General features: G+C 58.3%; 2 protein-coding genes across 2 annotated transcripts in view; both read right to left on the reverse strand.

The window, feature by feature from the left end:
- Window positions 1–340: 340 nt before the first annotated feature.
- Window positions 341–20,566, reverse strand: PADI6 (peptidyl arginine deiminase 6). Its single transcript, XM_027522237.1, has 16 exons — window positions 20,364–20,566; window positions 19,479–19,662; window positions 17,622–17,694; window positions 14,908–14,972; window positions 13,362–13,470; window positions 12,460–12,585; window positions 9,494–9,684; window positions 9,186–9,289; window positions 6,837–6,948; window positions 5,411–5,518; window positions 5,057–5,211; window positions 4,210–4,366; window positions 4,006–4,129; window positions 2,928–2,998; window positions 1,755–1,916; window positions 341–813 (listed from the first exon to the last, which is right to left on the reverse strand). The coding sequence occupies exons 1-16, from the start codon at window positions 20,453–20,455 to the stop codon at window positions 580–582; spliced, it is 2,067 nt and encodes a 688-aa protein (XP_027378038.1). The 5' UTR covers window positions 20,456–20,566; the 3' UTR covers window positions 341–579.
- A 3,882-nt stretch (window positions 20,567–24,448) lies between these two features.
- Window positions 24,449–25,533, reverse strand: part of PADI4 (peptidyl arginine deiminase 4) — a 28,168-nt gene continuing 27,083 nt past the window's right edge. Inside the window, exon 16 of the mRNA XM_027522252.1 lies at window positions 24,449–25,209. Within this exon, the coding sequence (XP_027378053.1) occupies window positions 24,976–25,209 (234 nt within the window). The 3' untranslated portion in view covers window positions 24,449–24,975. The remainder of the gene's footprint in view (window positions 25,210–25,533) is intronic.

The raw sequence follows: 25,533 nt of genomic DNA on the forward strand, positions 1-25,533 counted from the left end.
CCCTTTAGAGGCTATACCTGCCCACCCAGGAGACGAGCCTGTCCTCGCTGAAGCCCCCTGTCCACAAGGCCCAGGGTCAGTTCCTTAGGACTGGCCCCCAGCAGCTCCCACCTGGCCAAAGGGGAGCCCTCTCCCTTCTCCCAGCCTAGAGTCTCACGTGCGGTTCAAGCATCAAGATCCACTGGGGAAGATGACCGTGACCCGAGCCGAGCCACTTCCTGCTCCAGGCAGCTCCGAGGCAGCCTGACCCCGGGTGTCCCAGCTGTTTCACTTTCCGTCCTGAGCGGTTAGTCCCTGTCCCCACCACCCCCCGCCCCAAACAAGGAGGTCACGGCCAAAGTGCAGTCAGAACAGCTAGGACTTTACTGGGCCCTCAGTAACTTCTCCACTGAAGGCCGTTTCCAAGCTTTCCCCAGGGGCTCAGGCTGCCAGCGCTGCCACCACTGAGCAACGGGGAGCTGGAGACGCATAGGGAGAGGAAGGGGGCCCCTGAGCAGAGCACGAATCACGCTGTCGGGGGGCGACAGCAGGCCTTGCATGCTGCGCAGGGCGGGGCGGGGCTGGCGGCGCTCACGTGGTCTACGGGACCATGCCCCACCACTTGAAGGCAAAGGGCACCCGGCGGATGTTGGCACAGGAGCAGAAGTCTCCGATTTCGGTCAGGTAGCAGTCGAAGTCATCGATGAAGGTGCACTGGAAGCCCAGCGGCTCCAGCAGCTGGCAGATCCGCTCCTCCAGGCAGCAGGTGCCATTGATCCGGGGCCCGAAGGGCTTGGGGATGCCCAGGTTCAAGCCCATCACGACCATCTCCAGCTGTCGGGGGGCGGTTAGGTGGGTCAGGCCTGGACAGGGGTCAGAGCCGTGGAGGAAAAGCCCCCCAGTTCTCTAGGCTTCAAGGAAGACCACGGGGTTCAGTGCAGGGAAAACGCAGCTGCGTCTGCGGTTGGGCTAGGAAAGACGAGCACAGCGCACCGTTCCCCGAGCCTGTGCTCAGGCAGGTGTTGCTCATCCCTCTGAGCAAACCTCCCCACTCCGCTGAACCCTCCAGTGACTCCTGCATTTCTCAGTAGCAAGACCAGATCCTGCCCGGCCGGGGCCCAGCTTCGCAGCTTCCCCGGCCCCCTGTACTGCATTTCTCCTGCCTGGACGTTCAGTCGCGTTTGTGTCCCCTCGCCTGCCTCTGCTGGGATGCTCTCTACCCCTGGTTTCGTCACTGGACTTCTGTCCACTTCACACTCCAGCGTCTCTTCCTCAAACACAGCTTCTCCCACCATTACCCACACCTCCCTTCTCCCCGGGCCAGGAAAGTCTCCTATATTCCACGCCCAGAGGGCCTCCCTGGTTTTGTAAAAAGAACCATTAGCGATTGAATGCAGGTCCTGCGTCCCCAGGGCTTAGAGTTTAAGAAATTGACAGGTGTCTCAGATCGTTTTAGGCGCCTCCATCAGGAGTCACAGTGGTAAGAGAAAGGTCAGGTGTAGACCACGGTTGGAAGAGGCTTGGCCTAGCAGAGGTCTCTCATAATACCCACACTGCCAAATGCCCCATTCCTGTTCTAAATCGGAGGGTGCTGCAGATGCACGAAGACCCCACGAGAGAGACTGTCTGGTCTTGTGGCCAGCAGATGGGCCCCGCTCACCTGCTCCCTGCAGGGGTCTCCCCTAATGGGGGGCCGCCCCTTCCTCTCAGGCACCCCTGTCTGCGGGCCCCCTCCTCTAGTCTAGCCCCGAGGCCAGCCAGCCCACAGCCCTCACCAGGTCGGGGAAGTAGGGCCGGGCATAGAGCTTCTTGGTCTGCTCGCTGGGGGGGGCGTTGGCGATGTGCTCTAGGCAGAAGAGCTGTGGGACGGGGATGATGTCCTCCTCCTGCAGGCCCAGCTCCCTCTTGAGGATGCCGCGGTTCAGATGGATACACTTCTGCAGGGGATGGGGGCAGGAAGGGAGGGCGCTCAGGCGCAGCACCGAGGAGCTGGCCTCCTTGGCAGTGACTGTGGGCAGGGGCCCGGCCCTCTGCAGCGGGGCTCAGCGCAGACGCCTGGTCTCTCAGGCCAGGATCTGCCAGCTCGTCAGCACTGGGCCGGCTCCTAGTCCCAATTCCATGGTAACGTGGGGGCCCCCTGGGCTTTGATCCTGGCTAGAGTGGGGGACCTGGGCGAGGGCAAAAGGGGTCCTCAGGTCGTTGTCAGGGAGACGGACACCAGCAGTGGACTGCCGGGCACGTCCCTCCCCAGACCAGCTAATACCCAACGCCTGAGCCACCTCCCAGGTTTATGACAAAGGGCTCATGACCCTACGCCCAGGGTGCGTGTCACAAGGACTCAGGGGTGCTGTTTGGACCCCCACCTGGCTGCTGCCCACCCTGCAGTGCCCAGAAGCTTCCCCTGCTTCCAAGGTCACAGCACAGTGCATGCCTTGGCTGGGAGCCCTAAGGACTCAGTGGGGCAAGCAGCGTTGTGCTAACGGGTGACCTTGGGCCTGTCCTTGCCCTTCAGGCCCCAGCTTCCCCATAGGAGGTTGTTTACTTTCTGGGACATCCGCTTCTCACAGCTCATGATTCGCATTTTCAAAGATTTGAGGTGCCGGGCAGTTTCATCCAGGAAGAGTCGAGAAGGCCCCGGGGTGCTCTGGAGCTCAGAGCTTCCTGGAGAAGCTGGGGGTGCTGAGAGAGCCCCGACTTTGGTCCAACACTAGCTGACTTGGGCCACCCTGGGGTTCAGACCAGTCTCCAGCTCACTGGCATCAGCTCTGAGCCTCGCCATCGCGTGGACAAGGCAAGGTCACTTCATAGGGTCCCTGTGAGGACTAGAGTCGGGTGTTGTGCGTGATGCTCGGTCAGTTATCACTGTGCAGTTGGGGACCCGTTGCTGAGGTGGTCCTTGCCTTCCCCTGCCTTTTGGAGCAGGTCCCCCCACCATCCTTGGTCCGTACCTCTGCATAGTCATTCTGCTTCCTCATCTTCTCGTCAGCCAGAAGCTGGTTGATGGTAATGGCCTCCCTCCCTGTAGGAAGGAGGAGAGGGCAGGCAGGCTGGGCGTCAGGGGTGGGCACCGTGGTCCAGGGCTGGGCAGACTCCTGTCCTGGGGACAGCTCACTAGTCAGGCTGCCATGCCAGCCAGGGGCTGTGGCGGGTGGCCTGACTCGTCTCCAGGGGCCCACTCTAGGTCAAATGTCACAGCTGGAGACCCAGTGGGGTCCGTCAAAGGCCAAGGAGGACGCCCACCGCCACAGCCGGCCCCTCCGTCCCTGGCTGGAGTGGGGGAGCCTGCCACAGGCTGTGAGGCAGGCAGTCTGGGCCAGGTTAGTGGCGCCGTCAGCCCGCGCCCGCCTGGGCGCCCCCTGCCTCCCGACCTGGCTGCCTGCCGCCTGTGGTCTTGACCGCGTTATTCAACGTTGTTCTTCAGTTGCCCAGTTCTGCCATCAACTGAGACGACAGGGTCACTGGTGTGTGATAGGCAGTTCGTGCTCAAGGTCGCCTGCGCAAGTCCTCAGACAGTGAGATCCTGAGCCCCACCCCAAAGACTGGTCTGAAGTTCTGCGTTTCTAGCAGACTCCCAGTTGGAGCGCTAAAGCTGCCGTCCTCAGGCCACACTGAACGACAGCAGCACCCCACTCCCCTTCCGGGTCCCCAAAAGGCAGAGGCCCCAGTCCGCCCACTTCGTCCTCCTGAAGGGCGACCAGAGACCCGAAGTCCCCACGCCCAGATACGTGATCCGGCGTTCCCAGGGAGGTCCAGACGCTGGCGTTGGTAGCATCTGGTTTGTCCCCCTGGAGCACGCGCCGCCCGTGTGTTAAGCTCCCCGCTGCATATATCCTAGCAGCCTCTCAGCTGCCCCAGGGTTTCTGGCTGATCTGCCCTAACACCACCAGAATTACCCTGAAAGGGAACACGACGTTCCAAGATGGCGTGTTTTATGCTCCCATGCTTCTTGAGGACCCCTTCCATCAGGAGGGACAAAGCGGAGGTGGCCGTCTGGAAAGGACACAGGGGCCCGAGGGGCTCCCTTACCGTTAGAAAGGAGCTGGTCCTTCCTAAGCCCTTCAAAGAGCATCGCATCTCCATAGCCCTCCTTCTGCCTCTCCTTGAACAGTTTGTAGCAGGAGCTGGGGCTGGCCAGGAGCAGCCGGAAGTCCTGGGGAACAGAGGAGGAGGAAGCTTGCAGGAGTCTTCGGAAGAGGGCGGGAGACATCCCCGCCTGCCCCCGACACAGACCTTTTTACCCTCCACCTTGTACTGTGCGGGGATGAAGCGCATGAACTCGCAGGCATGGCCGGTCATCAGCCAGTCGGAGAAGAGCTCCACCGGGGCCTGGACTTGCTGGGCACGGAGGAAGTCCTGGAGGCTCCGACTCATGTTCCGGGAGTCCTTGCTAAAGGGAAGGTGGAAAGAATAGCCCCGGGGGTGGTGTGGCCCAGGTTGGCGGCCAACTGCTCCCTGAGAGCCAGGCAACCTTCAGGTAATACGGTGCGCTAACCATTGGCCAGGCCGTGGCGGGGGACGGTGGTTATTAAGAATCCCTTACTACTGCACAGCGCAGGGCACGACATTGGACATCCTGCGATAAGCCGTAATGGAGAAGAATATGAACACGTGTATGTATAACTGAGTCGCTTTGTACAGCAGAAATTAAGACATTGTGAGTCAACTACACCTCCATAAAAATTGAAATTCTTTACTCTGGCTCCACTCAGGACTGAGCCAAGGGATTCTAGATAAAGACTGAGCCCCAGGACGCAAGTATTTCCTGGCTCTATAACAGATGAACAGCCACCAAGAAATCTAGCCACACCGCCTGTGGCAGTACATCCTGTTGGGTCAACAGGCCGACCAAATGTGATGTGCTTCCTTTGAAACCCTGGAAATCGCCACTCGGAATGAGTGGTTCGTCTGCCTTTCTCCCGCCAGTCTCCTACATGAGGACTCAGGGGGCCTGACTTGATGGGTTAAGGCCCAGAGCAGATGACCCGTTGAGTCCCCTGGGAATCAGGTGGATCCAGGCGAACTCTGAGGGTCCCTCCCCTTGGTTTTAAGGCAGCCACCACCTGGCCTCCTGCCTCACCTGGGGTAAAAGCTGCTGCCAATGAGGACCCTGCCCAGAGGGTACTCTCTTCCTTGGGCCTTCACAGGGGGGGACACCATCAGTTTCCCAATGACATCTATGCTGGCCACCGTGTGGTCCTGGGCGTGCAGAGTCAGGTAGCCAACCCCAGGGCTCTGGAAGGAGACCCGGCCGGGGTGGCCGTCAGGAGACAGGGGCTTCAGGCCTCCGTCTTACCCATTCCAGACTCCTGGTAGAGTCCCAACGCCTCCCCCAGGCACCACCAGGGCCCTCTCCCCGGCACCCATCGCTTCCCGGCAGGCACCAGACCCGAGAAGGCGGACCAAGTTCAGATCAGTCAAATCGAGCCCCCACCAGTGAGTATTTCATGGGGAAATCGTCAAGCTTGGCGACCCGAGGGGTGTCCAGGACCAAGGAGACAGTCTTGTGGGGAGCCTGGGTATAGCAGAAAGCCATTTCATCCTGGAGGAGACAGGGAGATGGGGGGTGAGTTTCTCTCGCTCCATCAGCTCCTTTCCCAATGCTCCCTCTACCCGGGCCCCCTCTGGGTCCAGAGAGACTCCCCCTGGCTTCCTGCAAACTCCTGCTCCACCCTCAAAACCCTGCTCAGGCATTCCCCTGCCTTGGGGGCTTTCCCTGACCAGTCGCCCTGATGAGTCATCCAAGATTCTTCCTCCTCTCGTCTCCCTAGTCCATGAACAGACCTCGCTGGCTTTATTTCCAAAATCTGTTCCCAGCGGACTCCTCTCTGGGACTGTTCAGGTGAAGCCACCTGGGGTTGACGGCCTCTTGCCTGTATGACTGCAAGACCCTCCAATCAGCGTCTCTTCTGTTCTTGTCCCTTCCTAAGGTTGGCTCTATTTCTCAACCAGAGGGTCTCTTCAAAACCTAAGTCAAGGACTTCCCTGCTGGCCCAGTGGTTAAAAGACTCCACGCTTCCCCTGCAGGGGCACGATCAGGGAACTAAGACCCCACGTGCTGTGCAGCACAGCCAAAAAGAAAGTTTTAAAACCCTAAGTCAGAGTATTCAACTCCCCTGATTCATATCTTTCCGTGTCACCTTGCTTGGGATTGGTTTCTCCCCTTCCTTAACTTGGCTTAATATTTCCCCAATAAATAAAACTCGGCTCTTAGCTCTGACGACTGTTGGGTCTGGTCTGGCCACACCAGCTCTTCTGTTCCACACGGGGTGGATGTCAGCTGTTTCTGTGCCCGAAGGCCTCCTACTTCCAGCCCACCCCCACCCCAACCTTTGCACAGCCAGCCCCTGCCTCCTCAGCTTGAGGATCGTCGTGAGCACCCACAGCCCCGAGGCTGATCTAGGAACTCATCCGATCGTCTCGCTTTCCCGCTCTCACAGCACTTAGAGTTCTGCTGAGGTGAGATCGGGGCAGAGGTCGGTATTCTTTCATCTCTGCCACATAGAGCGGGGCTCGTTTGTGAGCAGAGAACCGGGCCTCAAAAGGCTGGGCTCGACACTTCGTGCTCAGCCAGGGCTGAGCTGGACCCTGTAGCTGGAGATGTCAGGTCCTCGGAAACCTGGGGCTTAGGGCTGTGTGTCCTCTGGTCCCGAACATGAACATTCCGGAAGGGGAGGAGGCTGGACCCTAAGCTTTACCCTTAGTGGCTAGGGCTTGGGCAGGTCATTTCATCTCGGCCCCCGCTGAGCACAGGGCCGTCCCTGGCCGGCTTAGCTCCGCCGGGGGGCTGAGTGAAGCTGGCGGGGCCTGCTGTGTGTCGCTCCTGGGCCCGCCCCCGCCCCTCGCCACAGGGCTGTTACCTGGAGCCACCGGCCCAGGCGGTTGGGGTCCTCGTAGACGGACGCCACCTGGCTGTTGCTCCTCTCGCTCAGCTCCGTCACCGTGCTCACGAAGCCCTGGACCTGCAGCTCTCTGCCACGGGAGACGCGCCGGTCTGGGGAGGCCGCCAAACTCTCCCACCTGCCGTGACCTCTCAGTCCCAGAGGAAAGGGGTGCCCCTGCCCTCGAGGGGGGCAGAGTGCTGTCCCCCCACTCATGGAGCCCCGGCTAGCACGCCCAGGGTGTGCCCGCCCCAGCCTCACTCTGCCCAGCCCACGGCGAAGTCAGATCAAGAGTTACTACCGTCAGTCTCTGCTCTGGGGTCCTAGGACCGGCTCGTCCCTGCCCTGCAGTCCCTTCCGCCCGCTGCCCAGCAGTCTGGGAACTGCCTCAGTCTACCCAGGGGTGGTCTCTTCTCTCCCCACAGAGGCTGCGTTTTTTCCCTCGAGAAGCCGAGTTCCCCCTTGAGATGGCCCTGCGGCTGTCATATTCACAAGGGGGTCGGGTCTGGGTGCTGAGCCCCGAGGCCTTATCTGCCCCTGGGGCTTTGCCCCAGGCTGACAGGCCCACAGCGTGCCCCCGTTCAGTGCTGGAGAGAAATGAAGATGTTTGAGGCGGACACTGAGACCACCCCATTCTACAAACAGGTCCTCATGAACTGAAGGCCAGCACGGTCACCCTTGGGAAGTGTAAACAATTTGGAGTCTACTCCAGATCCAAAACTTGAATTGCTCTTCCATGCTCGTGTTCCAAATGAACCTATTTCTCAGCTCTATACAGACAAGACTACAGGGAACGGAGCAGCTTGATAAGGTCTGGGACGTCTGAGGTGCGTGCTGGGGGGGAGATGCAGCCCCAGGCTCGCACACCATCTGTGGCAAGGCTGGGTCAAGCCATGCCTGAATACCTCCCCCACGGGCGAGTCTTCAGATCAGAGTTTCAGCAGATGCCTCCTGTGAGTGAACTTCTGTCTTCAGATACAGAAGGCAAAGACACACCCGGAACCTGGATATCTGTTGTCAGAATACCTCAAGCTCTGCCCTCCTCCCTTCTCATTCTGAAGCCTGGCTTTCCTCAGCAGACCCTACTCCCCTATCAGCCCCTTCCACGGCAGAGCTGTTTCTATCCTTTCCCTCCACTGGGTTTGGAGGAGGGACGGAGGTCCTTGCCATAAGATGCTACATCCAGGCCACCGGACCTCTTCTGATCCTGGACTTGACAAGGTCTTATCTCTGCCCTCCCATCCCGGTGGTCTCCCCAGCTCCAAGACCAGCCGTCCCGCTCCACCACCTCCATCTTCCCCTCACTCGGTCTGCTCCCTGGGTCCGCAGCTCGACCTCACCGGGATGCCTGGCTCTCAACCGCTTTTATCCCATCGGCCCATGTCTTCGCCTTTCTCCATATCCTACGTCGAGTCTGTGATGCCCCATAACAATCACATGCTCGTCCTTCTCCTTGGGCTTATCTGCCTGGAAAAACCCCCACCCTGGTTGGATTTAGTTCTGTATTTATTCTTCTCTAGAACTCTTTACTGAAAACAGTTGGGGAAACCCCACACTGGCAAGTCTCTAAGGTGGCAACTTCACCAGGTCCTTGGCGCCAGGCAGCCTCTCACCTCTGACACTTCCTCCCATCAGTGCGTCCCGCTTTCCCTCCTAGAAAGTGGGTGGGCTGGCAATTTAAGGCCATGTGACTTGTCTGCTCTTTGCCCCATTAAGTTTTCCTTTCTCCGCTGGATCTTATCCATTACCATTATTTTTTGCTTCCCTTAAAAAAAAAAAAAGACAGCCTTCCTGGGACTTCCCTGGTGGTCTTGTGGCTAAGACTCCATGGTCCCAATGCAGGGGCCCTGAATTCAATCCCTGGTCAGGAACTAGATCCCACATGCCATAACTAGAACCCGGCACAACCAAATTAAAAAAAAACCCAGTGTTTGAGGGTCTGTTGCAGCCTCAGAGGCTACAACCTAAGCACGCCCAGCCCTGTCCACCTCGCCTGTCGTCCTCCCCGCCCCCTCTCCCCACCGTCTCCTGGTAGCTCATGCCTCCTTGCTGGAACAGTCCCAGCCTTACCCTCTGTCCCTTTATTAATACCTGGCTTTATAGCCCTCGATCCTATGGGGAACTCTGCTGTTTGCCTCTTAGTAAGAGCAGGCGGGGACCGTCGTGGTCACTGCTGCAGCCCTTCTTTAAGTATCCAAACAAGCCCTGGATGACCGTCTCAGGGGGAGGAGTTCGCCTTCCTGGTGGGAGGTCTAGTCGCCCTTTCCCGCCCTGCCGCAGACATAGCAGTTACGGAAGCGGCCCGGCCCGGCTGCCGGGGTCTCCTACCTGCACAGGTACACCTCTAACGGCATCTGGGTGCTGGGGACAAAGATGCAGGGGGCCACCCGGAACAGCACTGTGTCCTTGCACAGCACGGCCTCTGGGACCAGCTGCAGTGCGAGACGAGGTCCCGCTTACACCGCGCTGCGATGGAAGACCTGGCTCCCGCCCACCCTCCCCCGAGGCCTCTAGCTGTTCAGCTCAGCACACCCACCCCGGCCCCACCGTGCCCCCATCTTCTGCCCGGCTGTGTGAGGTCTCCTTCCTCCACAGTCCCTGCCCCGAGGGCTGCTTGGCTACTAGCGGGGTCGTACCGGGTCTTGAGACTCTTCCACCAGCGAGGCCGAGAAGGAGATCAAACCCGAGAAGCTGGCGGATGGAAACTCTAAGGCTTCAACGTAGAAGGTTTCCCTCAAGGTGCCCTTCACTTCATCCCACTGGGGCGCCAAGGTGTAGGCGTGCTGCTCAGGCCCCAGAATCAACTCGAAGGTCATAGAACCATCATCTAGAAGGAAAGGAGGGCAGACCACACCCGATGTCACGTTCCTCGGGTCAGAAGCCAGGCTGGGAGCCCCGGGCTGGCTGTGCCCCTAGGTTCCTGGCGTTTGGGGCTTAATGAATAGTTAGATGTTTGTTCATCAGTGAGGGCCAATTGCTCTTTAAAGAGCTGCCGGGGGCTGGGACTCAGAAAAACACCTGCCTTCAGGAAGTGAAGGCTCATGGTGGTTCTATGCTTTGACCCACTTGGGAAGAGTGTTATAAGTCTTCAAGGTGAAAGACTGTTCAGAGACAGGCTTGGGAGCCTCATCCAGTACAAGCCAGGGCCCAGGCCCGGGCCACCAGCCTCTTGCTCTAGGTTGTAACAGCGATCACCGAGCAGGGCTGTGGCTCCCAGGCAGACGGGCTCCAGGCGGCTCAGAAGAGCCTCGTCACAGGCACTAGGGGTGCCGGTGCAGGCTTGGCCAGGGTGTGCGGCGGCCCAGCCGGCCACCCCAGCGCTGGGGACGCATGCTCACGGCCCCTGCTCCCTTCTGCCTGCGGGGCTCCTCGCTGGCCCGGGCCCGGCCGTGATGGAATGAGACTGCCCCATGTCCCCTGCTCCCGTCTGCCTGCGGGGCTCCTCGCTGGCCCGGGCCCGGCCGTGAGGGGGTGAGACTCCCCCACGTCCCCGCAAGGCCCCTGCTCCCGTCTGCCTGCGGGGCTGGGGTGTGGCCACCCGCCCCTGGGTCTTTCCCCTCTGCTGGGGCCTTCTCTCACATCTAGAAGCATAGCCGATTTCCCCGTGGGCTTCCCTATAAACTGGCCGCTAAATGGGGGGTTGGGCTCACTGGCATCCTCGCCCCTTTGGGGGCAGGTGCTTAACGACCATCCGCGTCACACAGAAAAAGCAGCCGGGGACTTCCCTGGCGTCCAGGTGGTTAAGCATCCACCTTGCAAGGTAGGGGATGCCGGCCCAATCCTCAGTCAAGTGATTAAGACCCCACATGCTGCGGAGCAGCTAAGTCCACATGCCACAACTCCTGAGCCCTTGTGCCCCAGCCCCCACGCACCACAGCAAGAGCGCCTGCGAGATTCAGCAAAGACCCAAGAAGGCCAAGTTAAAACAAAAATAAGGCGGCAGCAGGACCAGCCACAGCGGTTACCTTCGCCTGGAGGCCCTTCCTGCTCTCGTCCGCCCGGGCCTGGCCCTGCTCAGCCTGCCTGGAGGCCCTTCCTGCTCTCGTCCGCCCGGGCCTGGCCCTGCTCAGCCTGGCTCCCCCGTGCCCTCCCCACCTCCATCCCAAGCCCCTGCTCGGTCCTGCTCTCGTCCGCCCGGGCCTGGCCCTGCTCAGCCTGGCTTCCCCTGTGCCCTCCCCACCTCCATCCCAAGCCCCTGCTCGGTGCTTGGCTTTCTGTCCATCGCCCTGGGCTTTGGGAGCAGGCGACACGCTTATCCTTCTAGAGCTGGTGCCCCAGGGCACCGAGTAGGCACTTGCTTGAACCGTGCGGCTTTCTCCTACCTTCCGTGGACCACTGGCCTGGAGGTGGGGCAGATGCCCTCTGATCTTCGATGGCACTTCTAGACCACCTCTTCATTCCTCAGGACTCCCACTCCTCTGACGGGCATGCTCTCAGATAATGCCACCTGCCGCCTTCCCCCCCGTACCCGACTACCCCCTCACCATCCTCCGTGGGCTGTTCCAGCAACGGCTGTCTCTACCCCTAGCGTGGTGGGAACCATCTCCACCAGAGACCAGACCCTCCAGTCCACTTCTGCCACCTTATTTCAATGAACTCGAGGTCTGCACCGCCTTGGACGCCGGCGTCAAGGCTCACAGCTCAGACGCCCCCTGCAAAACAGAGCTGGCACCTTCTTCAGTCTTCTCGGCTCCCCACACTCTCATCCCAGCCTCAGACCTTTCTACGGGCCCATTTCCAGCCTTCACTGCCCTTGGTGTTCCCTTGTCTTCCAAGACCCGTTACCCCCACGCCCCCACACACACTGCCAGCTGCCCACCGAGACCTCAGACCCTGGCATTCAAGCCACTGGAGAAACCGCCACCCTGCAACCTCTGAGGCCGTGATCAGTCAGAGCTGCCTCACAGCACGTGTAAACACTATTCTGTGTCCACTAACTCGTGCACTTCCTGTATTCAGAGTACTGATTACTCATTCCTGTAACTTCTCCTAAATCCACGTCCCACCTCCATTGGGGGGTCCCGTCTGCACACGGATGTGCTGTGTTCCGCCACGTTTAGATCCAGCCCCCACCCCGCTGCCCGGCTGTGCCAGCCCTCAGCCAGTTACTGCCGCCATACACGTCCCTCTACGGTAGGTCCCTTCCGTGGCCTGTGTCCACTCGGCTTGCCTGTTTCACTGGCTTTTTGGCCACGCTGCATGACTCGCGGGTTCTTAGTTCCCCAAGCAGGGACTGAACCCGGGCCACTGCAGTGAAAGCTCCAAGTCCTAACGACTGGGCCACCAGGAAACTCTACTCGGACTGTGTCTCCACTGTTCTTCTCAAGGGCGTAATGACCGGCTCCGAGGACCGAGACTTTCCTGTTGACTTGGCATCATCGTCTCCCAACCACATCGGCTATCGTCAGTGGCGGCTTTCACAGCAGCGGCTCTGTTTCTAGAACCACGTGGGGTTGGGGGGCGGCAGCCAGAGGGCCTCAGGGACACACGTCCGGCTGCAACAGACCCTGAGCTGCTGCCCTAGGTCCCTAGCAACCTGACAGGAACCCTGCCCTGGGCGGCGATGGCCACAACCTGCCCTGACATGCTCACACTCACTCACTCTGTGGCCGGTAGACTCTTGCCTTCTCCGACTCTTCCTTGGAGGTGTGGAGAACCACCCGGTAATTCTTTGTAATGCAGCTGGGCCCCTGAACTTTCAGCACCATCTGGGACAAACTCTTTACTTCTGAACAAGAGAGAAGGTAAAGGTTTAGGGGCTTCTGGAGGCCAGAGCCCCAGGGGTGGAGGGGGCAGTAGGGCTGGGGTTCGGGGGCTTGTGTTAACAGTGGAGCTCCAAAGACCCCTGACCTCCTGCCCTGGCCCAGGCCCGCGTCACTGTCTCTGCCACTCGCCTCCCACATGGCCACAGGCAGCTTGCCGTCCTGGGGGCCTACTCCAGTGAGGCTGGCAGTTACCCTTTCCGTTGTAAGGGGCAGATGGGTCCCCACAAACTCCTAGATCAGGGCCTGGCACATCAGCCCAGCCGGGGTTCCCCTCCAGCTTTGGTGTGAACCAGGACACCCCATCCTACAGCTGAGACTTGGGATCTACATCCTGATCACAGATCAGGACCAGATCTAAGAGGGCTTTTGTCAGGACACTCAGGGTCCTGCCCCCAGGCTACAAGTGGGTTTTCAGGAAGTGTCTGGCCTACGCCTTGTAGGTCCTTGTTTAGTCCTCAAGCCCCCACGATGTCCTTTGTATGACCCCCGTTTTACAGGTGGGGAGACAAAACCAGGAAAGTTCACATACTCAAGTTCATGGCCAGGAAGTAACAGCAGTTTGTTTTCTGACATCGGAGCCTGTGTTCCTGCCTCGGGCCCCTTCCTGCCCAGTTACCGGCTCGATCCATTGACAAGAGGCCCAGAGCAGGGAGTCAGCTTGGAGTCTGGTTTGCTGCAGGGTGGGGCGGAGCCCAGGGAGGGGAGGGGTGATGGGCCTCGGTCAGAGGCCCGTTCTCACCTTCAGAGGAGAACACCTTGCTCTTGTTCACGGGCTGGCCTGAGACAGAAGGGCTGCAGTTCACAAGCAGGATGGCACCCCAGCCACCAGGGCCCCAGACCCAGGTTTTCTGTAAAGAAGACAGGAACACTTGTTCAGGCCAAAGCCAGGTGCATCCTCAGCTTTAAAGATACTGCTCCACCTCAGGGCAGAGTCAAGCCTTCCTCCAGGGTGAACTCTTCATCAGAGTCAACTCAAAGAGCCTACAAAATGGGACAGTAGCATCAGGTAAGAGCGCTGGGAGGAGGGCAAAGATTTAGAGGTAGGTTACTAGTTTCCAACCTTGGCTCAGGGTCCCAGGAGGTAGGGTTTGAGGAAAGTGTAACTCACTCAGTTGTGTCCGACTCTTTGCAACCCCATGCACTGTAGCCCAGCAGGCTCCTCTGTTCATGGGATTTCCTGGCAGAAATACTGGAGTGGATTGCCATTTCCTCCTCCAGAGGATCTTCCTGACCCAGGGATCAAACCTGTGTTTCCTGGGTCTCCTGTAGTGTAGGTGGGTTCCTTACTGGCTGAGTCATAGGGGAAGCCCCTGTGGGTTTGAGGAAACATGTTCCATCTGAGGAGAGAGCTGACCCTCTGGCCTACCTGGCTACATGACCAGGCTAGGATGGGAGCCTAGTGACACCTAATTACTGACATTTTAATTTTTTGAAAGTGTTAGAAATTGATGCCACCCGTTCTGATTTGTATTGATGCTTTTGAACTGTGGTGTTGGAGAAGACTCTTGAGAGTCCCTGGGACTGCAAGGAGATCCAACCAGTCCATCCTAAAGGAAATCCGTCCTGGATATTCATTGGAAGGACTGATGCTGAAGTTGAAACTCCAAAACTTTGGCCACCTGAAGAGCTGACTCATTTGAAAAGACTCTGATGCTGGAAAAGATTGAGGGCAGGAGGAGAAGGGGACGACAGAGGATGAGATGGTTGGATGGCATCAGAGACTCAAGGGACATGAGTGAGTAAACTCAGAGTTGGTGATGGACAGGGAGGCCTGGCGTGCTGCAGTCCATGGTGTCGCAGAGAGTCGGACACGACTGAGCGACTGAACTGAATTTGACTTAAGAGACACTAAGACCTCCCTAGCATTGCAGTGGCTAAGTCTCCATGCTCCCAAAGCAGGGGGCCTGGGTTTAATCCCTGGTTCGGGAACTAGATCCCACATGTTGCAGCTAAGACCTGGCCCAGCCAAATATATATGTGTGTGTGTGTATATATATATTTTATAGAGACACTGTGGACACAGGACTTCCCGGCAGTCCAACAGTTGGGACTTCACCTTTCCCTGCAGGAGTGTGGGTTCAGTCCCTGACTGGAGAGCCAAGATCCTGTATGCCGTCACAGCAAAAGAAACCAAAGCATTAAAAACCGAGAAGTAATATGACAAATTCAATAAAGACTTTAAAAATGGTCATTAAAAAATAAATCTTAAAAAAAAAAGAACTACAGAGGCCACAATGGGCCTGTGGGCCAGGCCTGGCCGAGTCTGCGCTTGCTTCCAGCCTCACCTTAGCCTGTTTGTCGGCCGCCTCAAAGCGCCCGCTGCGGTAGATGTCCACGTCCAGGGAGAGCTCTGCAACAGAGGGGACGCGGTCTCAGCCACTGAGGCCTGCGGACGCAGCCTCTGAGCTGAGGGCAAGGACCCTCCGGGTGGCCTCCGGCTGGTGGTAGGGTCCTCCAGCCTTTGGGGCAGGCTGCTGGCTTAGAAGACCGTTCTTCAGAGACAGACGGCGTCTCGTGAGCCAGCCTGGAGGGTCCCAGGCATCCGTGGGTCTCTCCCAACCTCCCGGGGGCCCACAGAACAGGGGCACTGTGGTCACGATGCCGTTTGTGCCTCTTGGCTGCTTCCCCGGTGATGCCTACTTGGAAGGCCCACCTCCCTAGACATCAGGAACACTCTTGGCGCTGAGTCACAGCCAGGGCTCAGTATGTGGGAATTCCAAGCCCCTTTAGGGCTGAGGATCTAGCCTGCTGCCAAGTATCACCATAGAGGCTCCTCCTGGGTCTTTATTTCCCACCTCCCGCACCCTCCTCCAACCCTACTGATTACCATGTGGCTTTACCCCAGCTCATAGCTCTTGACATCTAGGGTGCTCTCTCTCAGCTGGAATGTCAGGGCCAAGGGAACAGCCCTCCTCTGCTGCCGCCCACTCAGTGAGGCCTGTTGCCAACCAAGTACCGTTCTAGGTTCTCGGGATCCGGCAGCACACAGACAGGCCCTGTCTGCTTTGATCTTAGGGATGCGTGCGTGTGCCCAGGCACACACCACAGTGGCAAGGGGTGAAGAAACAAAAGGCACGTCATGTCCGATGGTGACACGCTGCAGGAACAAGGGGACAGCGGGGTGTCTCAGAGTCAGATCAGAGAAGCCTCCTAAGTGTGAGCAGAGGCCTGCAGGAGACAAGTGACCTGTGTTAGATCAGAGAAGCCTCCTCAGTGTGAGCAGAGGCCTGCAGGAGACAAGTGACCCATCTTAGAATCTGGGGTAAAAGCTGTTAGGATAAGCAGCGCACGGGGGCAAGTTCCAAGATCAGAGGCCAGAGTACCTAGAACAGGATGAGCAAAGTAAGAGAAAGAGGGGTCAGAGGGAGCCTGGAGCCAGGCTGGGTAGGTTGCGTGGGCAGTGATGATGCCAGCTTTAACCTGAGCATGGGCAAGCAGGAGCAGGCTCTGATTGGATGAAATGTTAGACAGCCTTCTAAAGAGGGGGCCTCTCTAGGGGCCGAACTGAGACTGGACCTGCAGAAGATCAAAGACGGAGCGGGGAACCCCCTTGAGGACCTCGCCAAGGGCTGATCAGTGACCTGGGCAGAGGTGACCGGGCTTAGGCCAGGCTCAGAGCTTCAGAAGCGGCGGGTGGCTGGACCTGAGCTAGACTTGAGGTAACCCGGCAAGATTCACAATCAACTCGGGGAAGAGAATTCAGGGTGAACCCAAGGGCTTGGCCCTGACCAGCTGCAAGGACGGAGCTACCATCGAGCCGCACGCCAGGACTATTAGGAAAGAGACGTCTGGGGTAGGGGGAGTCAGCCCAGTGTCATTCGGTGTGAGACTTTGCTCAGACAATCAAGGGGCTACGCTGGCCGGTAGGCCTCCGAGTTTATGGGAGACGCTGGGCTAGGGGGTTTTGAGTCACCCACGGGCTGCCCGAGCCTGCAGCACTCCGCCAGGCGGGTTGGGGGCGTGGGTGTGGCCAACGAAGGATCTGGAACCGGAATCTGGGGAGGAAAGGGCAGCCGTGGAGGAGGAGATCTGGGCACAGGGGCTCTGTAGTGTTCCAGGTGAGACGGCTCCAGAGAGGACCGCCAGGGTCACGAATGCTGCAGAAAGGCCCAGAGGGAGGAGAGTGGGCCACTGAGGTGAGGACAGGAGAGGCTGTTCTGGTACCTGGGGCGGTGGGCATCTGGTCTGAGCAGGCTCAAGGGAAGGTGAGGAAGGTGAGGAAGAGCTAAGGATGCAGAGAGGCAGGGGGCAGAGTTTGAAGACACCATGGAATTAGGTCTAAAAGCAGACATTATAGCTAGTTCCTTAAGAGAACAGGCATCACAACTTGTTTCTATTAAGGGAATAGTTTGCTCTGGAACAATCTAAAAAAGGGCAGGGACTTCCCTGGCAGTCCAGTGATACAGAACTCTTCTGCCAGTGCAGGGGACACAGGTTCGATCCTCGGTCCCAGAGGATCCACATGCCGCGGGACCACTGAGCTCCGTGGGCCACAGCTACCGAGCCTGAGCTCCAGAGCCGGTGCTCAGCAACAGGAGACGCCCTGCCGTGAGACGCCCGAGCCCCGCAGCTGGGGAGCGGCCTCTGCTCCCGCAGCCATAGAAAGCCCCGGCACAGCAACGAAGATCCGCAGCAGCCCAAAATACAAACAAAAGTTTTTTTGAAAGAATACAGTGGAGGGCAGGAGGGGAGGTGGCTTGCTCCAACAGTAAGAGCTGCTGAAGGAATACTCTTGAATGAGGGAGAGTTTGTCATCGCTAAGATCAGCTTGGGACCAGACATCACCGACTATTAAGAGAAGCGGCCGTAGGGCCCTGACACAGGTGGCTGGGGGACGTGAACACGAGGGGTCCTGACGGCCTGTGTTCTGCTTAGAGAGCGAGTGAGGCTGGCAGAGCAGCGGCTGAGCTTTGAGGGAAGCGGGCACCGAATGAGCCCACAGGGGCGTCTCGTTACAGGGAGAGCCCCTGCCATTCCCCCTGGGCCGGGGGACACTCACCAATGCCTGTGAGGTGGAGCACAGCTGTGGCCATGGGGGCATCCTCGTCTGGCTGGTGGTAGAAGATCATGACCTGTGGAGACCCCCCAGGACCCCCGGAGCATTAGTGGACGGGCCGGGGACAGGGCCCCGTACCCGGCTCCGGCCGTTTGCCTTCGGTCTCATGTCACAGCTTCTGAGCTTCCAGTGTCTCCCGGGAGCCAGCACAGGGTGACTGGGCTGTTAAAACCCCCGGTGTAATGCGCCACGACCCTCCACCAAGCCCTTCCACACCAAGGCCTCACCACTGCCCGTCCAGGCGGGCTCTAACCACAGGACAGAGAAATCAGGACTAAACTATTAGCCAGTAAAAGGGGTGGAACCGGATTTATGATCTGGGCTGTGCAGCTCTAGAGGTCAAGCTTTAAGTTGCCCTCCATGTCCTGCCCGCTACACCACCCCTCCTAGGACCCCATAAGATGGGCCGTGAGGATGTGGGGCCTCTGACGGGCCAAGCTGCCCAGAAAGAGGCTGCTGGGGGTAGGGGGTGCCTGTCCTGGGTCTCACAGCGACCTCTGCTTGCAGAGGAGTCTTCATACTTTCGAGAAAGCTCTGGCCTTGACCACAGGCCTTCATCACGAAGCACAGAACCAGCTGTTAGCTGGAGTCCAGGGTAAGCATCTCAGTCCTGGTGCTGCTGAGGCGGAGCCCTGGGCAGAGGCGCTTCTCAGGCGCCCTGGGCTCAGCTGGGCCACATCACAGCCTCAGTCCTTATCTGAGACGCTCGATAAGTGTCCTACCTGTCTCTTGGGCTTCCCTGTGGCTCAGCTGGTAAAGAATCTGCCTGCAGTGTGGGAGACCTGGCTTCAATTCCTGGGTTGGGAAGATGTCCTGGAGAAGGGAAAGGCTACCCACTCCAGTATTCTGGCCTGGAGAATCCCATGGACTGTATTGTCCATGGGGCTGCAAAGAGTCAGACATGACTGAGCCACTTTTTCACCTGCCTCTTGGGGAGTCACCTGCCCTGGGCACGGGTGTAGAGGGTGCTGTGTACTCCCTCTCAGTCATCCCAGCTTAGCCCCCTGCTGACTATCCTCTGGAACGTTCTGGCAACAAGAGCCCCTGGGTCCTAAACGTGCTTCCCTCAGCTGTGCTGGCTCAGCCTCACACGGGAGTCACCTGGGAGCTATGAGGCCCAGGGGATGGTTTGGCTGGCAGGGGCCGAGGCCTGGGCATCGGGTGATTTTAATTACTCAGCCACCACTAACCGCTCAGATTTAGCTGAGCCCATCGTTCGAGCTGAGAGTCCACCTCTCTGCCACGGGCCCCATCAGGGCGGCATCCCGCCCAGAGGATGGGCTCGGGCTCGGATCCTGGGTCTGCCCCCTTAGGCTGGGGCTCCGTTTCCTCACACATGAACAGAGGGAACGCCGACCTCGGGAAACGTGACCTGGTAATCGGACCTGTGGTAGCTCTTAAGTTTCATCAAGAGGCTCCATGTCTGCGAGACCAGCCTGAGCCAAAAAGCCTGAGTCCTACTGCTGAAACCTTTTAGGCCAGACTTTAAAAAAGCTAATTTGGAAGCTAGTGCGGTGGTCAGAAGCACGAATGCAGGAGACAGACACACTTGAGCTTGAATCCCTGCTCGGCCAGCTACTGGCTTGGGCAGGGTGCTTCCCTGACTCTGTGCCTCAGTTTCTTCGTCTGTAAAATGGGGTCAAAGGTTGATTGCAAGCACTGAATGTGATCAAAGCATTTGGCTCTGAATTTTTCAGACTCGGAGCTCAGGAAACCCCAGCTGTCAGGAGGGAGCCCCCAGGGCTTTTGTTAGCGCCTCCTGGGAGAGCTGCCCTCACCTCCCCCAACCCCAAGGCCTACCTTGCCCTCGTCTTCGGCGAAGTTGGGGGACGTCATCGCCACCAGCACGTCCGTGGGGCGCGACAGGGGCCAGCGGGGCGCGGCCGACTTCTCCCTGCTCTCCACCGGGTCTGCGCCGCAGACGCGGACCACGACCCCCAGAGACGCGTCCACGGAGAAGGACTCGCACGCCCGCGGGGCACACCTGGGGGCGGGCGAGCAGACAGAGCTTGGCGCACAGGAGCCCCGCCTTCTCGTCCCGGAGCCCAGCTGAGGGGGTGCCCCCCGCCTCTCCGCTGCTGAGGCCCTCCAACTCACAGTCAAGGCACTTTTGGGTCCTAACATGTCAGCCTTCCCCTCACCACGCCCTGCTCCCAGGACCCCTGTGCAGGCCTGAGACAAGCTGCAGCCCAGACCCCACCTCCCACGGATGCTCTGGAAGTTCCCAAGCTACATCTTATTCATGAACGCCCACCTTCCAAGGAGGGGAGGGCCCCCTGTCTGAGCCACGAGGGCTCCCTACGGGGGAGAAGCAAGGCCCGGCAGGTCTGTGCCATGACCAGGGGGAGGCAGGGGCCTTGAGAGTCACCTCCCATGGCAGCTCCAGCTCACAGGAGCCTCCTTCATCAGTCCGCACAGCCTCCTCAGGGGTCACCCTCACCCCATTTCATGGGGAAGGGGACCGAGAGAGGGCAGGGCACGTGCCTCCAAGGCCCCACAGCCTAGGAGCAGTAGAAACAGGACTGGGAGGCCCTAACAACCCAAACTCGGCTCCTTGAGATGGAGCAGGACAGCGGGGTAGGTTACAGAGCGTGCAGTTAACCCCCGACTCCCGCATAAGCCAAGGGCGCCCCAGGCAAAGAGCCTCGCCAGCCTCCCCGCCCGGACCCGCTCCCAGCTCCTCACCCGCTGATGTCTAAGAAGATCTCCATGCCCAGCACACACACAGCGTGGGTTGGGCTGTCCAGGGACAGAGGGACGATGTTCCGGAAGGCCATGGCACAGCCCTCTGGGCTGACTACCCCCACCCGGCACGGTAACCTCTGACAACCCAGGGGTTGCTCCCACCGCCCGCCCCTCTTATGGGCCAGGGCCCTCCCCCTTGCTAAGGAGGCTGTAGCAGCTGCTGGAGGTTTGCTGGGAGGAGAAGTGCTGCTGAGGAGCAGCTGGGGTCAGAGCCCGGGCAGCACCAATTCATTAAGCAGCTAATGCCTGCAGACGTGCAGGGGCTGGGGTTGGCTGCCTGGAGCTCTGGCCTCCAGCTGGAAAGCTGGTGCCTGGGATTGGTCAACCTGGCCTTGGCGCTGGAGGCTTAACTAAGCTGGGAGCTGTCAGGAGCAAGGATCTGTAGGGGGTGCATGGGGCCCTGGTCAGGAGAGGGGCACGGGGCATCCCCTCTAGACTTTGGGGCCTCCATCCTACGGTGTGGGCTTCCTGGAAAGTGGTAATTGATGGACCAGTGGTTCCCAGGGCTCTGATGGCTGCAAAACTGACTAGGGGGTGGCTCCTGTTAAAGCTGCAAACTCCTGGGGTGTGGTCCAGGCAGCTGCGCCCCTCCCCAGGTGATTAGGGGGCTCCTTGAGCACAGCTGTGTCAACAGCTCCCAGCAGGGGGCAGGCAGGGATTGGTGGAAAGAGCGGACGAAGGACCCCAGCTGCACAAGGTCGCCAGCAGCTCCGCATCTCTGCTGAGTTCACTGAGCCAAGAAATGAGAACACCTGCTCTAGCCCACGGGGCTCACCAGCGAAGTTTAAGACTGTTTTAAGGGTGGGTTAATCCAGTACTTTGGCCACCTCATGCGAAGAGTTGACTCATTGGAAAAGACCCTGATGCTGGGAGGGATTGGGGGCAGGAGGAGAAGGGGACGACAGAGGATGAGATGGCTGGACAGCATCACCGACTCGATGGACGTGAGTCTGAGTGAACTCCGGGAGTTGGCGATAGACAGGGAGGCCTGGTGTGCTGCGATTCATGGGGTCGCAAAGAGTCGGACGCGACTGAGCGACTGAACTGAACTGATGGTTATTCTTGAATACATATGACAGTCATACGGGTCCAAGTTCAAAAGGGGGCTTGCAACAGTTCCCCTCCTCCTGTCTCTCCCATTAGTTCCCTAATGTGGATGCAGCCAGTGGCATCGGGTTCTAAATCTTTCCAAACAGATGTTACAGGTCACGAAGCCAACAGAGCCTATGTCTGCCCCTCCCTTCACTTTTATACTGCTCAGTGTTCCATACCTTGCTACATTCACTTCACAGTATAACTCAGAAGTTCTTCACATCATGTACGTATGAGGTGTGTGAAAAAGCACCCCCGATCCTTTTTCAGGGCTGTGTAGTATTCCGAGTAAGTCTCATCATTAACAGACATTTGTTTTCAATCTTTTGCCCTGGCACGTGATGCTGTGATGATTAAGCCACATATAACAGCCTGGGGGGACATAAATTGGGTACCGTGTGAAGGTCACTCAGTGAGCCAGGCTTGGTGAATTTGAGATTAAAAGAAAAACCTTTGCTGGAGGTTTCAAGTTTGCAGTGTAACTGTCAGGGGTGGCTTTGTTCTGGGGGCTCTTGCAGGCAGAGGGTGGCCAGGAAAACTCTAAAATTTTAGCCCCTCAGATAGGAGGCACCGGCCATGTGTAAGCTCACACCCCAAGTGACTCACTCACACCCAGCCATCTGCTCATACACGTCAGCCAGAGGCTGGCTGGTGGGTGGGGCGGCCTGACTAGGGAGGGCTCGAGAGGGCTGGGCTCAGGGCTCAGGGCTCTGGAGCAGAACAGCTCGGGAGCTCGGTCCCTCCCACCCGGGGGCAGCCCTGCCTTGTGTGGGGCTCCGAGTATGGTTGTGGGGGGGCCCTCGGCCTGGTGCACAGAGACATCTCAGGCGCAAGAGGGGCTTGTCTGTGTCTAGCGCAGGTCCTACTCCCCCTCTAGGGGATGCTTATTCGCCACTGACTCCCCAGCACCCACAAAAGGGAGGGGCCTGGACACAGTAGGTGCTCAATACACTCTTGTGGCCTCAAATGACTAAATGACCCCCACTCCCCTCCCCATGACGGGTCGAAATAACCCAGTGGGCTTCCCCAGGTCTCCCAATGAAGCGAGGTGTTTGTGACCTTAAAACAGCTCTGCATGGATCTCTACACTTCCACGCATGCTCATCCCATGTAGGAAGTCCTGCCTCAGCCCCGCAGTGACATTTCCGCATCACTCTGAGGTGGTCAAGTCCCAGTGTCCCTGGCGGACACCGTAGTATTTGGGGCGGAGGCACTAACTCCCCACCTGCTGCAGGCGACGGCTTCTGGCTGCTCGAAGCAAGTCCCCTCCTAAAATCGTCTGCTGCCAGTTCCTGAGGTCATCATCACCCCGCCTTGGGGGCAGCTACACCCACCGTGGGGAGACAACGGGCAGGCTGCTTGTCTCAATTCAGGACAACTCTGAGGACCCAGCCCCAGAGCGTCCCGGGGGGGTTTCCCAAACCTTCGGTGGCCGCTGCTTCCCAGCTCATTATCTCCTGCTGCCCCGCCCTCATACCCTCCCAGGTGTGGTTCCTAAGAGCACCCCCACAGCCCCCCAAAAACCTCCTGCGAGGAAGCCTTCATCTCAGAATCTGTTTCCAGGAACCAGACACAAAACAGTCACCAATCTCAATTCAGATGTTTGAAAGTTGCTGTGCTGTGCTCAGTCGTGACTGTCTAGTCAAAGCTGTGGTTTTTCCAGTAATTTGATGTGAGAGTTAGACCATAAAGAAGGCTGCTGCTGCTGCTAAGTCACGTCAGTTGTGTCCGACTCTGTGCGACCCCATAGACAGCAGCCCACCAGGCTCCCCCATCCCTGAGATTCTCAAGGTGAGAACACTGGAGTGGGTTGCCATTGCCTTCTCCAATGCGTGAAAGTGAAAAGTGAAAGTGAAGATGCTCAGTTGTGTCTGACTCTTAGCGACCCCATGGACTGCAGCCTACCAGGCTCCTCTGTCCATGGGATTTCCCAGGCAAGAGTACTGGAGTGGGGTGCCATTGCCTTCTCCAAAAGAAGGCTGAGCTCTGAAGAATTGATGTTTTCCAACTATGGTACTGGAAAAGACTCTTGAGAGTCCCTTGGACTGCAAGGAGATCAAACCAGTTAATCCTACAGGAAATCAACCTTGACTATTCATTGGAAGGACTGATGCTAAAGCTGAAGCTCCAATACTCTGGCCACTTGATTCGAAGAGCGGACTCATTGGAAAACATGCTGATGCTGGGAAAGACTGAAGACAGGAGGAGAAGGGGACAACAGAGGATGAGATGGTTGGGTGGCATCACCGACTCGAGGGACATGAGTTTGAGTAAGCTCCAGGAGATGGTGAAGGACAGGGAAATCTGGTGTGGTGCAGTCCGTGGGGTCGCAAAGAGTCAGACACGACTGAACGAATGAACAACAACAACCCACTCCAGTATTCTTGCCTTCTTGCCTAGAGAATCCCATGGACAGAGGAGCCTGGCGGGCTAGAGTCCATGGGGTCACAAAGAGTCAGACACAACTGAGCGACTAACAGAAGGGCTGCTCCGGCTTCTCAGGTGACTCAGTGGTAAAGAATCCACCTGACAACTCAGGAGACACAGGTTCAATTCCTGGGTCAGGAAGACCCCCTGGAGAAGGAAATGGCAACCCACTCCAGTATTCTTGCCCAGGAAATCCCACGGACAGAGGAGCCTGGTGGGCTACAGTCCACGGGGTCGCAAAGAGTCGGACACGACTGAGCGACTTCGCTTCACGACTACAGATCTGCAGTACTGTTGTCTCACGTCCCTCTAAAGCTGAGACGGTCTGTGTTTGAACTGTCGGTTGGTGTGAGTCCTGGAATGAGTGACTGTGTCCATCGAGAGCGCCAAAAACGGTCCTCATGGCAGCTAAACCTTGAAGTGGTCTTTGAATACCTTTAATAAATTTATTTTGATAAATGATGTTATCGAATATTTGGTCCAGATGTGTGTTGGGGTGTTTTTTCGGTAATTAAATCTGGCAGAAACAAGTATCTCCTCTAGGAGAGAGGAGGTATCAGTTGATGGGCCGGTTGAGTAAGAATTGACCATCCTTAGAACTGGGAAATCACAGCTGCTGGAAAGATGCTGCTCCCATCTCTAATGCTTTGGTGGGTCACAGGAGGTCAGACCATCACCCTGGGATCAACCTTCTAACATAGTCTTGTAAAAATCAAGCTTATTGTTGAAAATAGAAGAACATTGCTTTAAAGCCCTTCGTGAGTATAGAACAGCTAAACATGAGAAGTAAATTGCTGTAACAGAGACAAAGCACCGAAATTATTCACGTAACTAAGCCGGAGCCAGGCCAGGCGCCTCCCGAGGCGGCCGGCTCAGGGCTCCATGTGCCACCGAATCCAGGCCAGGAGCCTCCCGAGGCGGCCGGCTCAGGGCTCCATGTGGCACCAAGTCCAGGCCAGGAGCCTCCCGAGGCGGCCGGCTCAGGGCTCCATGTGCCACCGAATCCAGGCCAGGAGCCTCCCGAGGCGGCGGCTCAGGGCTCCATGTGCCACCACTTGAAGGAGAAGGGCTGCCGGCGCACGTTGGTGCCGCAGTGCACGTTCCCTTGCCGGACGTGGTAGGCGTAGTAGTCGTCGAGGAAGGTGCAGTGGAGGCCCAGCGGCTCCAGCAGGGACCGCACCTTCTCCTCCAGGCAGCAGCGGCCGTTGATGACGGGCCCGAAGGGCTTGGGGATGCCCAGGTGCTGGCCCAGCACCAGCATGTTCACCTGCAAAGCGGGCGTCCAGGTCAGGGGCAGCCGAGTGTGGCTTGCGGCACCACCTGAGTGTCCCCTATAACAGCCCACTTCACAGACCAGCAAACGGAGGCCCGGAAAGGCGATGTGAGCTACTGAAGGCCAGGGAGTGAGGCTAGGTCCTATACCCAAGCCTTCGGACTCTGGGGTCCACGTTCTCAACCCTTTCCCCCTCTCCTCGATGCCACCCTCCGGCAAACTCGATTCCTCAAGGCCCGGCTCCAATGCCACTGCCTCTGTGAAGCAGCCTGTGACTCTCCAGACTCTGGCAACTGGTCATCCTCTGGGTTCCCACAG

The sequence above is a fragment of the Bos indicus x Bos taurus genome, chromosome 2, assembly GCF_003369695.1.
Source record: "Bos indicus x Bos taurus breed Angus x Brahman F1 hybrid chromosome 2, Bos_hybrid_MaternalHap_v2.0, whole genome shotgun sequence".
NCBI lineage: Eukaryota > Metazoa > Chordata > Mammalia > Artiodactyla > Bovidae > Bos > Bos indicus x Bos taurus.